Raw genomic sequence first — 13,928 nt, forward strand, 5'->3', positions numbered from 1 at the left:
ACATAAATACTTAGATATATTTAAAAATATAAATTTAAGAGCTATTTCGTGCTGAGCATTGCGCTAGTTGTTAATGATACAATGATGAACATCTCAGAGAGGAGTGCTGCCTTATGGAGTCTATAATCACAGAATTTTAAATAAATATTCATGACTTTAAGCAAAATATTAAAAGAGAAAACATGAGACTTAAAAGTAAATCGGACAAAATAATAGGATGTCGCTGAAGTTTATTTGATAAATCAGCACAAGGAGAAAATTCAACACCAACTAAGCGAAATGAAGTAGCAAAAGAAAAACATGATCATAGATTGTGAATGAATTGCCTTTATGTAAATCACTGAATTATTTGCAGTGAAGAAATCTAAAATGGATTGATATGAAATGTAGGTTATCTGGGATTTTTATGAATTGCCAATAACTTATATACTAATGACAATTCTTAAATATAGAACTACAAGACATAGAAACTCTGACAGAGAGACTGAAGTATACAGAATACAATTAGGATATACAGTATAGTAGGTTTTACAGAAAGATTAAATAAAGAGACAAAATTGAGTATTATTAACCTTAGAAGATAAACATTAATCATAGATTCAAAAAGCAGCATGTTTTTATTTTACATACACAATCACCACACACATATACAAACACACATAAAGAGGCATTTTGCATAAAGGACACCTGAAGTATTTAAAAAAATACTTAACCTTATTAACAATCAAGGAAGTACATAAAAAACAGCAATTAAATTCAATTTTATAACAATCACATTGTTGAAAACAAAAGTGGCTAAATACTAAGTGCTGGAAAAGATGTAAAACAACAGGAAATCTCATGAAATTGCTAATAGGTATTTAAAATAGAATGGCCACTTTGGAGAGCAATTTATTAATATCTCAACCAAGCAATCTACTCCTGGTTATATACCTATAGAATATTCTGCATATGTATATTAGAAGACAATGTGCAACAATTTTCAATCCAGAGTCGTTTTGTAGTATCAAAAGCTTTAGAAACAACCTGTGTCCAGCAAAAGTAAATAGACAAATACATTATGCAATACTTACTGAAATGAAAATGAAAAATAGTCTATGCATATAAGCATGGATTATCTAAAAAAATTTTTTTTTGAACCAAAAAAAGACAAAACAAAAAACAAAACAAATTGAGCCACGTTACATGTGGATAATTCAGTATGACCATTTAGATTACATTTTTATGCAGATATGATGAAAAATTATGTCTTAATATCAAATTCAGGAACAAAGTATCCTCTGGAAAAATAAGGAACATTACCTGGGCTAGAGTACATGGTCAGCTTCAACTTATTTGTACTGTTTAATTTCTTATGATGGTGATAGGTACATTAGTGTTACTAATATTATTATCTATGCATCTTCGTATGCCTAAAATTTTATTTGATAAGTGACACTGGACCCTCAGGCATTCTCCCCCAACCCTGCCATGAATCTCTGTACGCATACACCTGAAAAACAGTTACGCTATACCAAAATGTCTCGCCTTTTTTTGTTTTTATTTGGCAAAATTGATTTATTCTACTGGTGAAAAGTAATGGTTCAACAAGTAAATATTGATTTACATGGCATAGCGGAGTAGTTCTCTAACTGTAACATATGTGTAACAAGATGTAGAGTCATTTGTTTTCTGAAGATAGGCAGTTAATACCCATTTTGAAACCCTGTGATAGACACACATTCAAACTACCACACACGTACTCATTCATGAGTTAGAAAAAAAAGCCCAATTTACAAATGCTTTCATCCTGGCTTATCAATCTTACCCGGGAGCATACTTAAGAGTCACCTAATGTAGATAGCTTAAGCTCCTCCTCATAGAAACAATCATTAGCTCCTTTTATCACCATATGTTTAAAAGGTAGGACAGACGTGCCTCTCTCACTAAGGTCACATTGCAAAATGGAAAAGAGAATGACAGTAATGATGGTAAACTAGTTTCATTTTTTTTTTTTTTTTAAGAACAGTGGTTTCCAATAGTTGTTAAGTCATTGTCTAAAAAGAATGTGAACTTGGTAAGTATTTTTTTTTTTCATCAAAATTCTTTAGAGCCTTTTTAGTTTAAAAAGAATGAGAACTTGGAATAATGGAAGCTGAACAGGTCCTTAGAGAATCTTATTATATGTGGTAACAAATCACTCAAATAAGAGAGAAGTAAGGAAGTTAAAATTCCCATAATATTTGTAGAAAATATTATGATGACTATGTGCTAAGAATAATTAAACTGTCCTCTAGTGAGTATGATTGGCACTACATTAAGTAAATAAGATTGAACAAATAAATATTGGGAAAGGATGAGTTTAACAGTTAAAAAGAAATTTGAACTTATACTATTGAAAAAAAGTACACAAATATTTTTTAAAAATTGGTTCAAGAAGAAGATGAGAAATATGTTAAAATTTGAATTAGGTTAATTTTTTAAAGTGGCCTAATAAGTAGAATATCTACTACAGAAATTAAATAATAACCTCAGATAGGACTAGAGCTGTATTTAAAAATGAGGAGAGATGCAATAGGTTGGAGGCTAGACCAGCAAAGGGATATCAATAAAACACTGAAGATATAGTTAAGGTCTTTGTTAAGCAGAGATATATAGAAGAAAAGAATTATTTAGCTTTACTTTAAATATGAGTTCTCAGACACAAATATATTCATTAACTATTATAGGTAATTTAAAATTCTGTACTCTCAATTTCAATTGATTGTCTTAGCTGAATTAGGTTATTTGTATTATAAGAACTAAAGTAAGCTATATTCAGTGTAAGAAATGTGAATACGTTAAAAATATTAACACATATATTAGCATAAAAATGAATTTATACAAATACAGCCATAAAACGATGGGATAAAGTTTAGTTGCAGGGATATGATGGTGAACTCTATGAATAAAAGTACATCGACTTATCCAAGTGGGAGCAAAAAGTTTACGATTCTTACAATAGAAATATACTAATAAGTTCTAATTTTTCTCTTTCCTATGTAGATGGACACCATGTTGCAGCTATTCTTGCTGCTTGTGACTGTGAAAAAGAGAATGATGAATGATAGATGCTGAAAATGATTTTAAAGGGAACGCGTGATGATGGAATATGTAGGAATGGAAAGGGTCGCTGTGCTGGAGGAGGGAAATAAAATTATGAGAGTATATTGCAGTAGTCTGCAAGCTTTTTGTAGAATATTATTCTTCAAAGGAAGACTATGTAAAATTATTAAAGGTAAGAAATTTAGCTGGTGTAGACATAGACTGTGTTATAACCATTTTAGTGGTAGACTGATGACATGTCATAAAGAGCAGAAATCTTCAGGGAGTTAAAAATCTTTAGGTTGTAATGGAAAGGAAAGCTGGTTATGTGTGCTCTCTTTTCTGAATCCCTTCCTTCTAAACCCATAAAGATTCGTAAGGCTGTAAAACTTTCCAACTATTGCTGTAGAAAGTGTTTTGTGGAAGCAATTGTGTGAAAGAAAAATAAAGAGAAATATATTTCCAGGTTTTTAGAATTATACAGTGTATATAGAAGCAATTAAAATGAGAAAGTTGCCAAGGCTAGAAATACAATTTGGGGAGTCTAAGTAGAACAAAGCCAGCAGCCATACCTTCATCTTTGTATAATTTGGACTAAGTATGTACAAATGCAGGATATAAATCAGGACCAGATATTCAACCAGAATCCAGAATATGCTAAAGTCTGAAAGAGGATTATAGCCATTTTAGAGATAGAATTTCGCTGGAACCACAAAGTGCTTACAAGCAAATTATATGCATTTTCTACATATTTACAATCATGTACACATATTCATGTTAACTTATGTATTGTATTTAAAATAATTATATAGAATGCCCCAAAATGTGAGTTTTTCTCCAGATACTTTTACTGTATATTGAATTTGAATAGAACCACAGAGATGCTGCTAAATGACTAAATATTGCATACATGAGAGAAACATTTTAAAAATGGTGCCTGAATAAAGTCTCCCCTGTTGAGATGCATGCCTTACACATACACACACGTACACACACACACACCTCCACACATGTAATAATTTTCATATTAGATTATTTCCCTAGAAAAATTAGTTTCAAGTGATTCCAAGATACTTAAAATGAGCATAATTCTCTATTTAATAATGGCTTTTGGAAACTAATAAATCTTTAAGCATTTTATATCATATTTTAGTTAAAATCAGCTTTGAAAATTAATGCAAATTATACTTGCTAAATTTAGGAGTAGGGTAAAATTCTAGGTAATTTAAGAACCATCATACATAGTTTCAAAAAAAAGGTTGGCTGCTAGACAATTTACAGATATTCAATGGTTCGTGTGACTATTTCTACATTTTATTTTAGCTAAGTGCAAAACAAAACTACAGGGCAAATAAGAGATACAGTGTGATTATTAGAGAAAGTTATGAAACTCAAAACAATAAATTTGGTCTGTAATAATTTTTATTTTTTGGCTTTAATAAGTTGATTATATGAAATGTTCTCAATTACTTAATAATGTCAAATGAAAGCATATACTACAATTTACAAAATATTTATGACATTTAGGAAAATGCTATATTCATTTGAAAAAGTAATCAAATAGAATAGCTAAAAAAAATTACAAATTTGTAAGCGTACAGAATAAACATGAAAATATTTATTGCTGTGCTTATGTCTGTCTATTGAAGAGCATTGGAGAAAAATAAATAATTTATATGGTAAAATTTTACTTTTAATTTGAGGTTTAATATTAGATTTTTGAATTGGGAAAAATCAATCTTGTTTTCACTACATTTATTCTCTAATATACCATCTCTAAATGAAACATTATTACCTGCAGTTGATTGCAATTTAATCATCCCAATAATTTGATCTTTTAAAGTCTCCTTATATTAATTTGAGTTTTAAATTACATAACATTAGCAGAAAAGTTGCCATTAATGTGATTGTAAAATATTCCAGAGTGAAATTTATTACAAAATAAACATGCCTACCATGGTCGTCTCTGCGATAGAGCCAAAGCTATTGATGAATATGTTGCATGTGACGTTAACTGGAGGGCCTGAAAAAGAGATGAAAACATAAAGGCTATTTAGATACTTTTCTAAAATATTTTCAAATAATTCCTTGCTTCTCATCACTAGTGAAAAAAGAATATTTCTTTACATATGTATGCACACAGATGCTCAAAATTGAAGGTAATCATTCCATGAAACAATCTGGACTGAAAATCACAAGGTTCATGGTCTCCTTTGAACACTGATGCTAATCATATATATAGGCATTTAACCTCTCTGGGTCTCAGGTTCCTTGATCTAGATATCTCTAATCGTTCTGTAAATGCCTGATTTAGTAAATCCGATATCTGAGCCTCTTCAGGGACAATTTCTATTGATCTTTTGTCTCATGTATGGGTCATACTTTACAGTTTCTTTGCATGTCTTATGAATTTTTGTCAAAAATTGGATACTTTAGATAATGTGGCAACACTAGAAACCACAACCCCCCACCTCCAACTCAATTTGCTGTTGCTGATTTTTCTTATTGTTGTTATTCGTTGTTTAGTAACCTGCCAGGACTAATCCTGTAAATTCTGTATTTTTTCTATACTATGCAGCCACGGAAATCTCTGCTCAGTGAGCTTAGTGGTCAACTAATAATTGGTCAGAGATTTCTTTAATGCCTTCAGCCAATAAATCATCCACCTTTTTCCAAGGTGCTTCATGTTTGTTTGGTGGCATGCCTTCAGTGCTCAGGCAGTTTATAACTCTACCCTTCCCTTTCTGCTTGCACAAAGCCTGAGGTCAGCCAGAAGAAAAAGACTGGGAACCTGCAAGGACTTTCTTGGGCGTGCACTCAGGCTGTTACATGTGTGTAACCTCTAGGTCCCCAAGAATATGTCAGTGATTTTCAAAGCTGCCTATAGACATCTCATTCCCCAGATCTTCTAAAACTTTTGTTCAGGCTCTTGTTTGTTCCAACTGGTATCAAGCCTTAGGCAGCTGCAATGCTAAACAATTGTCTGGTTGTTTTCAACAGATGAGCTGGGGATACGTATTTTTTTCCCACCAAGTTAAGTTCTCAGTCAAGTCAAATAATGAAAAGCCCTTTGAGTGAGGCTTTTCTAGGGAGTAGCCAGGCAGGTCAAACAGTGACAAAATTCCGGGATGGACTTTCTGAAGAGCTCCAAACCTGCCCTGCCCTCTGGTGGCTGCTAGAATGCTGGGTTTACAGCTTCTGTGGTTTCAAGGCTGTGGTGGAGCCGGGGAGAGGGACCAAATTAAAATGCCTCTGTTCTTACAGAAATTCATCAGGTTTTCTTGAATAAACACTCCTCAGATTGTTATAAGCTTTTGGTTAATTTTTAGAATTCTGAAAATTAAATTTTGACAATTTTGCCAGTGTTTTTGTTGCTTTTTTCGAAGTGTGAACTTAAAGAGATTCTCACTCTACTATTCTGAAAGTCCCTTATAACTGCCTGATTTAGCATTCATCATAAATGCACAGATTTTTATTTTTACAAGGCCCATTTACTCAGTCCTTTACTGAATATCTAAAACCTGTGCAAACCAAATTAAAGAAGACACACATACAATACCCCCCTCCCCACCCCCAAATCATCTAGCAGAGCAGGAGAAGCAGGAATCAGTAAATTGTTGAGCACTTCTTATTGCCAGGCACTGTGCTGTCTGATTCACATATATTATTTAATCCTTGAAATCCCTGAGAGAGAGTACTATTCCATCATCTCCATATTAGGGAACTAAAGCTCAGAGAAGATACATAAGGTGCTAGAAAGTAACACACACACAGACAGAATTTGAACCATTGATCTGATTCTAAGATTAGTCTTTTACTGCCATATCATTCTTTTCTCTAGTTTTTTTAACATGGCATTCAAAGAATTTTATTATCTGACCACAAACTTTGTCATTAGGCTGATAGCTATATAAATAAAAACACTGAAATATTGTGTGGTAGGGTTTATCTGAGTTAAACTCTATCTAAGTTATTCAGATAAAACCATACACGAGAACTAATATCTAAACTTAATATATCTTGTTTTTTCACCCAAACATAATTCAGGAGTACATTGATTTTTATAGGGTTTGCTACAAAAAAGGATAGCAGCTCCTTGCCCTCTCTCTCCATTTCTCTCTTTCATAAAAATAATCATTTTTAATGATTCATTTAATGATTCATTTACCTCAATTTCTGTAAATAATATACCTATTGTGCAACTTTTATGTTTCCATTTTAGGCATATATTCTGATGTCCACACAGAAGATAAGGATTTAGCATTTTTTCCACACATCTTTCCTCCCTACTAACATAAACCTTTTTTCTGTCCTCCAATTACCCAAATATATTTAAATTGTCATTTTTGTTAGATCAATATTCACTTTTTACATTATTATAACAATACAAATATTACTCCCAACTAATCCATATAATACACTACGATAACTTTTCCTTTCCTGCAGAACATAATAGTTGGGATCCTCGTTTTATAAAATGGAACAGACTCCAGCCCCTGCCTCTCCTACATGCCTCCAACGAGATGCATAAAGCTCTTCCTGAAAGTAAAAAGTCAGCGTGGTTTTAAAGTCTAAATTTCATGTGGGAGTAAAGTAAGACATAGTGGTCTCAGGTCTAAACTTTATTTCCTATCAGGTTATCAGACATGTTTCTCGCCTGGATATTAGAACATATAAAAGTGCTATCTGGTCCCATTCGACTACTTATTTGTGTATATATTGTTTTCTTCAGCAGAAAGAAGAGAGAATAAATTCAGGCACCAAATCCTAATTCCTAATTTCAAAAATATAACAGACACTCATTTGGAAGACACATAAATAAATAGATACACATACATAAATAAGAATGATTTAAATTTTATTTTAAAAAGTTAAACTATAGAGCAATTTGGAAACAAGTCGTTGTTTTAGATCATGGAGTCTCTTCAATATGATACTAAGGTACTTGGAATTTACTTCATGAATACTTTAGAGCCATTACTGCTTCTTGGTCATGGGATTGTAGCAACTAACATGACACTGTGAACGACTGCATGGATAGGCAAAAGCCTGAAGACAGAGAAGACTGTTATGAATTTATTGTAATAGTTATGGTGGGGGACAGAATGGACTTAACCAAGAACAGTGACAGGGAGACAGATTACAAAGAATGAAATGGACACAACACCATGACATTTTAAAGGTACCGTGTTCTGCACTTCAAGCTTCTCCTCCATGTCAAATCAGGGCACCGATCTTGGAGTAGTCTTTCTACCCCAGCTATAGAAATGTATATTCAATAATTTTGTAGAGAATGAAGTAGAGAAGATTATAAATCTTCCATTGCCACGACAGAGAGCACCTGTTTAGCAGTCCTTGGCCAATCTGGTACTTCTCTGTGCCAATGCAAAAGCTGTTATATCCATCCAATATACTCCTATGTTTAGCAACAGAGCAAATAACTGCTATAGCATCCATATGGCAAATTGTGCTTTTAAGTTATTCATTACATTTGCCATCATTGGCCTCAAAAGTAAATGACAGTAGCTGCAGATGTTTTTAGCAGCAGGTTTTCTTTTAGATGTTCTTTAAAGAATTGAACATGTCCTTTAAGTTTAGAAATGAAGTAGATAGAATAGCAAAGTACAATGTAAAGGCTTGGCAATGGTATTACTATTATTCATACTGGGAAAAAAATTGTTCACTGGGGAGATCTATAGTGAACAAACAACCCGAATGTTCATCAGAATGACTCTAAGGAATTTTGAATGGAATGTTGTACTAAAGTCTCACCCTTTTGAAAGTCATTGAATGTAATTGAAAGATTAAATTTCACTTCCAATCAAGATGGCAGAACAGATAGTACCCAGGGTCACCCTCTCCCACAATCAACCAATTCACAACAATTAAAAAGCAACAACTGCCAAGCTGGGGTTGCTAGAACTCAGGGGAAGAGGAGGAGAGACCGACGGAGTTCATGAAGGTAGGAGAAGCCATGATGAAAGAAAGAAAGGACCGGTCCAACTGTTTCGAGCCCTGACCACTTCAAGGCTGGCCCTGGTGAGCACACAGAGGTGGCAAAAGCTGCTTCTGTGCTGTGCCCTGCGTATGAATTGTTTGGAGGTTGCAGGGGGGAAGAGGGCCTTGGTGGCCCCCAGGCCAGCAAGACCACCAACAGGATTCCTGTGGGCCCACATAGGAGCAAGGGGCCACAGACAACTTGAAAAAAAAGTTACTCAGAGGCTCAGAGCAGTGAGGAAGACGGGCCCACCGGGAGAACACTGGGGCACAGCATGGACAGCTGATCTGTCCTCCACAGGCCCACTCAGTGGAGACTGGTCAGGAATATAGACCTGCAGGGGATACATTTGGCTGAAAAGTCTCAGGCCCAGACCAGAATTTCCATACAACCCAGGTGTACCAGACCTCACAAGACCTGGAAGTGCTTAAAAGGTCAACCATTAAAACCTGAGCTGTACAAAAAGCCTTCCACAGAGAATCAGCAGCAAAGCAGCAATTTAGCGCAACCACAGGGCTCAAGTGCTGGTTCCCACTGGAAGTTCCCCCATTTTAGAAGTAACCAAAGGACAGCAAATTAGTTCCGGTGCAGAGGGTAAGTGGTGGGAACAGTGAATAATCCAACAAAGAATTGAAAGAAAAAACAAAAACCCCACAGAGCAGAGACAAAATTCTGATATTGGCCAGTAAAGGTCTAACATCACCAAAGAACACCTATAAAATCTAGAAAGCCCCTAGGCTCCCAAGCTCGGGGGGAGGGGGCGAGGGCAAAGGGCCTCAAAGACAGCCCCCCAACATTTGCATCCAGCCCAGTGACAACCACTGGGCTGCTGTTGGAAGTGCCCTGGGCTCTTGAGCCTGGGTGAGGTGGGTGGAGCTGAGGGCCTCAGTCACACCCCTTTGACATCTGCATCCGTCCCAGCAATGACCACTGAGCTGCCTCCAGAAGCCCCCGGGGCTCCCAAGCTGATGTGGGGTGGCCGAGGGCTTCAGCCACACACCCTCAAAGTCCACATCCAGCCCAGTGATGACCAGGCTCCCGAGCTGGGCTGGTGGGGTTTCCACAGGTCTCGACCATGCCCCCTCCCTCTTTCCTCCTCCTCCCACCCTATCTTCCTCTCTTTTCCCCTCTCCCCCTCCCCACCAACTGCTCCACAACATCATCTTAGAATGTAAAAAAATAATAACAATAAATAAATTAATTTTAAAAAGAAAGATTAAATTTCAAAATAAGTCAGTATAGAGACTTGTTTTTATTTTAGGTAAATCCACACATATGTTATGAGAAGAGATGTTATTATTTTTTCATTGAAAAATCATATTTGATGACTTTAAATCCAGATTTTAAATTATTTGTTAGGTACTTAAAAAGGTTTGGAACTATGGCATAGAAACAGAATTTAGTTTATTCTTCCTTTTCTCTTTCCCTTCCCTTCTCTTTCCTTCTTTAAAACAGTTCTAAAGACATTCCATCAGCAGTGCAAGACAGGCTCCCATGCTGGGATGGCTGGGGGGAGAGGGGGCGAGGGGTCAACTAGAGCAGGAGAGGACACCTGCAGCAGATGGCAAGAAGGGTCACGTGGGCATCTGCCGAGAAGGGTTAAATGTTAGAGCCAGAGTCAGTGGGAAGGGGGTTCCCACACTGGGGCAGCCCTGTTGTGGGATGTTAGAACCAGAGCCTGGCAAGGAATGCATCCCCCTGGGGACATCCTGGCACGTGGAGTCAGAGTCTGAACAGGGATCTACATAGGGAGACAAATCTGAGCAGGGTTTTATAGTCCCACCAGGGCAAGGAGGGCATTTGTGCAGGAGGGGGAGTAGCAGCAGACAAGGAGGATCTTTACATATTCATCCATAATTATATTGAGGATAATGGGAGCCAGGTTTCTTGCTGTCAGATGAAGGAGTTAAAAGGAGGGGGCGGGGGAAGGAATTGGTAAAGGGACACAAAAGTCAACTACATTGTATATTGATAAATTAAAATTTTAAAAACATATGGAAACTTGGAAATCTTAGCAGGAGCCAACTTAATGAAGTAATCAAGGTGAAGATCAACAGTAATTGTAAAAATTGACGTGGTCCCCCATCTAAGGTGCAATCACAAGAACGCAGCATCATTTCTGTGATATTTCTGAACAGATGCACTAAGTCCAATCATGAGGTAACATTAGACAAATGCAACAGGAAGTACATTCTGCCGAATAACTGAATAATCATTTTTTTTTTTACATGCCAAGATCATGACAGTCACAGAAAGAATGAAGTGCGGTTCAAATTGGAGGAGACAACGAGAAATGTCTAATAAAATATGATGTGATTATAAACTAGATCCACTTGTCATGAAATCATTTTTCCAGATAATTGATGAAATTTGAATGGGGGTCTTCAAATGAGATGAAAGTAATATATCCATGTTAATTTGCTTGTTTTAATAGTCAGATTGTGGTTATCTAGGAGAAGGTTTTTATTTGTAGTAAATACTCATGTATGGGGAGATCAGATCAATAATTTACACTGAAGTGGTCCAGGGAAAAACAAAACAGTTTTTGTACTATATTGCAACTTTTCTGTTAGCTTGAGATTGTTTTAAAATAAAAAAAGGAAATAATTACTACAGAAAGAATACACTGAAAAGTAAAAATCAAACAAAAACTTAAAAAATAGGGTTCAGAATCTAACTCTATGAACGTTCCAGGTGCATATTTATAATTTTAGAAAGGCTTACTAGTCAAGAGTCTAAATGACTTTGTATTATATACAAATACAAATAGAAAACATATTTTTTCAAAACGTGAATTTTATTAAAAAACAATAGTGTCTTGATGGACAGGAATAATTAAAATGGACAAAGGAGATTGTTAAAATACTAACGTTAATTTGAGAAGAATGCAGGAGAAAAGACTTTAGGTCCACGGGCCATCCTGGGGATAGAATGTGCTGTAGCAGAACAGGGTATTGGAAAGACTAGATTAGTGATACAGGGAGAAAGGGATTCATATAGAGAAAAATTACAGGCGGAAAGACAGAAACCACAGACATCGTGAGGGCAGACAAACGCTATTTCTAGATAAAAAGAGAGTGGCCACTGGAGATAGAATAAGAAAGCTTAACAAAATGCAATAAATATTTGGGAGGAAAGCAGAATCAGGTGGCTGCTGGGAGAATACTTCCTGCCTGGTTCCAATTTAGACTTTTTGAGTCCTCAAAGACCAACTGAGGGACCAAACATTAGGATAAAAGGAAAAAATTCAGCAATGGCTGATAAAATATTCTAGTGAAATAACGTTTTGTTGCTTTATGGATGTACATAATCTTATTTGCTATTAATTGTTTTTCATTTATTAAACTTGCTTCTAGTTTCAAATGACACCTGGTAACTTCTATTTTAAGATGGGGAAATTGAGCATAGTTTTCTTTCTCTCTGAAGACATAAAAATGATATTACCCAATAAAAATGAGAATAAATGTATCATACCAAAATGAATTGGAGAAAAATCACAATTAGTTAAATGACAAAGTATAGAAGGCAGACAAAAGTGGTTGACAGATAAAACAGAATGAAGCCTAAAATAAATGCAGACAAGGACAGCACAGAGAAGGGAAGGAGATGAGGTGTAAGAAGGGCCCACAGAGAGAGGACATGGTGTCTGTCACGAAAGCACCCTGCTTCATATCCATATTCCCATCGAGCAAGCGTGGCCTGGTACCAGTCCTGTGGAATTTTTGAAGAAACGAGAATAACTTTGCAGACAACTAGGGCAAACATAGTATCCGATAGTACCTCAAAATTAAAGCATTGTTTGTTTTAGCATCTGCAGGACCCCAGCCTAGTTGAAATTCAACCACTCACCTAAAGCATAGCTCTGGCCAGTGCAAAGCAGCCTCTATTAGATTTTCCTTTTGAGAGAGAGAAATAGCAGAGAAATCGCCCTCCTCCACATGCGAGCGCGCGCGCGCGCGCGCACACACACGCACAGAGCAGACAAAACCCATATCAGCACCCAGGCAAATCAACTCAATGCTTCCTCGACTACAGCGCATTCTATCACACATTATGAAAGCAGTGGTTTAAAGAGAGTGAACAATATAATTGTTCCTACAGGAAAAAAAGATAAATTATTGAAGTGCTGGAATGTAATAAAAAACAGAAATGGTGGAATACAATAAAAGAGGCATTAAATTAGCATTCTCATTACTATGCAAAGGAATTTCACAATGCCTGCAGTGGAAAAGGCCTCAGAAGCAATCACACAGATTAGAACCGATATCACCAAAAGTAACCAGTTTTATTTTTGGAGTGTTTGCCTCAAGTGGGACTGTGTATTAGGAGCTTTGACACAAGGAACTGCTGCTTTTTCTTACTGATATTTTCAGGCAATTCCATTTTTTATCAAGTTCAGGTACATAATTCCTACTATTGTTGTAAGTAAAACTAACAAATAAACATACAAAATAGCACCTTCTTAGCAACCTATAACACAATACCCTCAGGGAAAATGGTGTACGATAAGAGGGATTGGGAGGGGACCCAAATACATTTACAGACTGAAAATCTCCCTAAACATTAAAAAGGTGTATAAATGACACCATGTAATATAACTCAGTGGTTTAAAGAACAAATCTGAACAATTCTCCTTAAACATAGAGGGAAAGGACAAAGGGTGGAGGGTTTGAGGGAATGTGTTAGAGATGATATAGGACGATACCCAATTTTTTTTTTTTAAATAAAAGAAGGCTGTTTTGGAGAAATGACACAAAACGGCACAAGCATAAGCAATAATCTTCCTAAGGAAAAATGTCCAGATTTAGATAGAAAATATAGCTATATGTAAGGAAGCAGAAATCAAAATGAAATTTGACTTTTTTAC

The 13,928-nt window shown here is 35.7% G+C and overlaps 1 protein-coding gene across 2 annotated transcripts in view; it reads right to left on the reverse strand.

The window, feature by feature from the left end:
* The window catches only part of GLRA3 (glycine receptor alpha 3), a 160,231-nt gene that overhangs the window by 107,534 nt on the left and 38,769 nt on the right, over window positions 1-13,928 (reverse strand). For both annotated transcript variants that reach the window (XM_063077170.1, XM_063077171.1), the window contains exon 3: window positions 5,019-5,086. In XM_063077170.1, the coding sequence (XP_062933240.1) occupies window positions 5,019-5,086 (68 nt within the window). The remainder of the gene's footprint in view (window positions 1-5,018; window positions 5,087-13,928) is intronic.

The sequence above is a fragment of the Cynocephalus volans genome, chromosome 13 (genome assembly GCF_027409185.1).
Source record: "Cynocephalus volans isolate mCynVol1 chromosome 13, mCynVol1.pri, whole genome shotgun sequence".
NCBI lineage: Eukaryota > Metazoa > Chordata > Mammalia > Dermoptera > Cynocephalidae > Cynocephalus > Cynocephalus volans.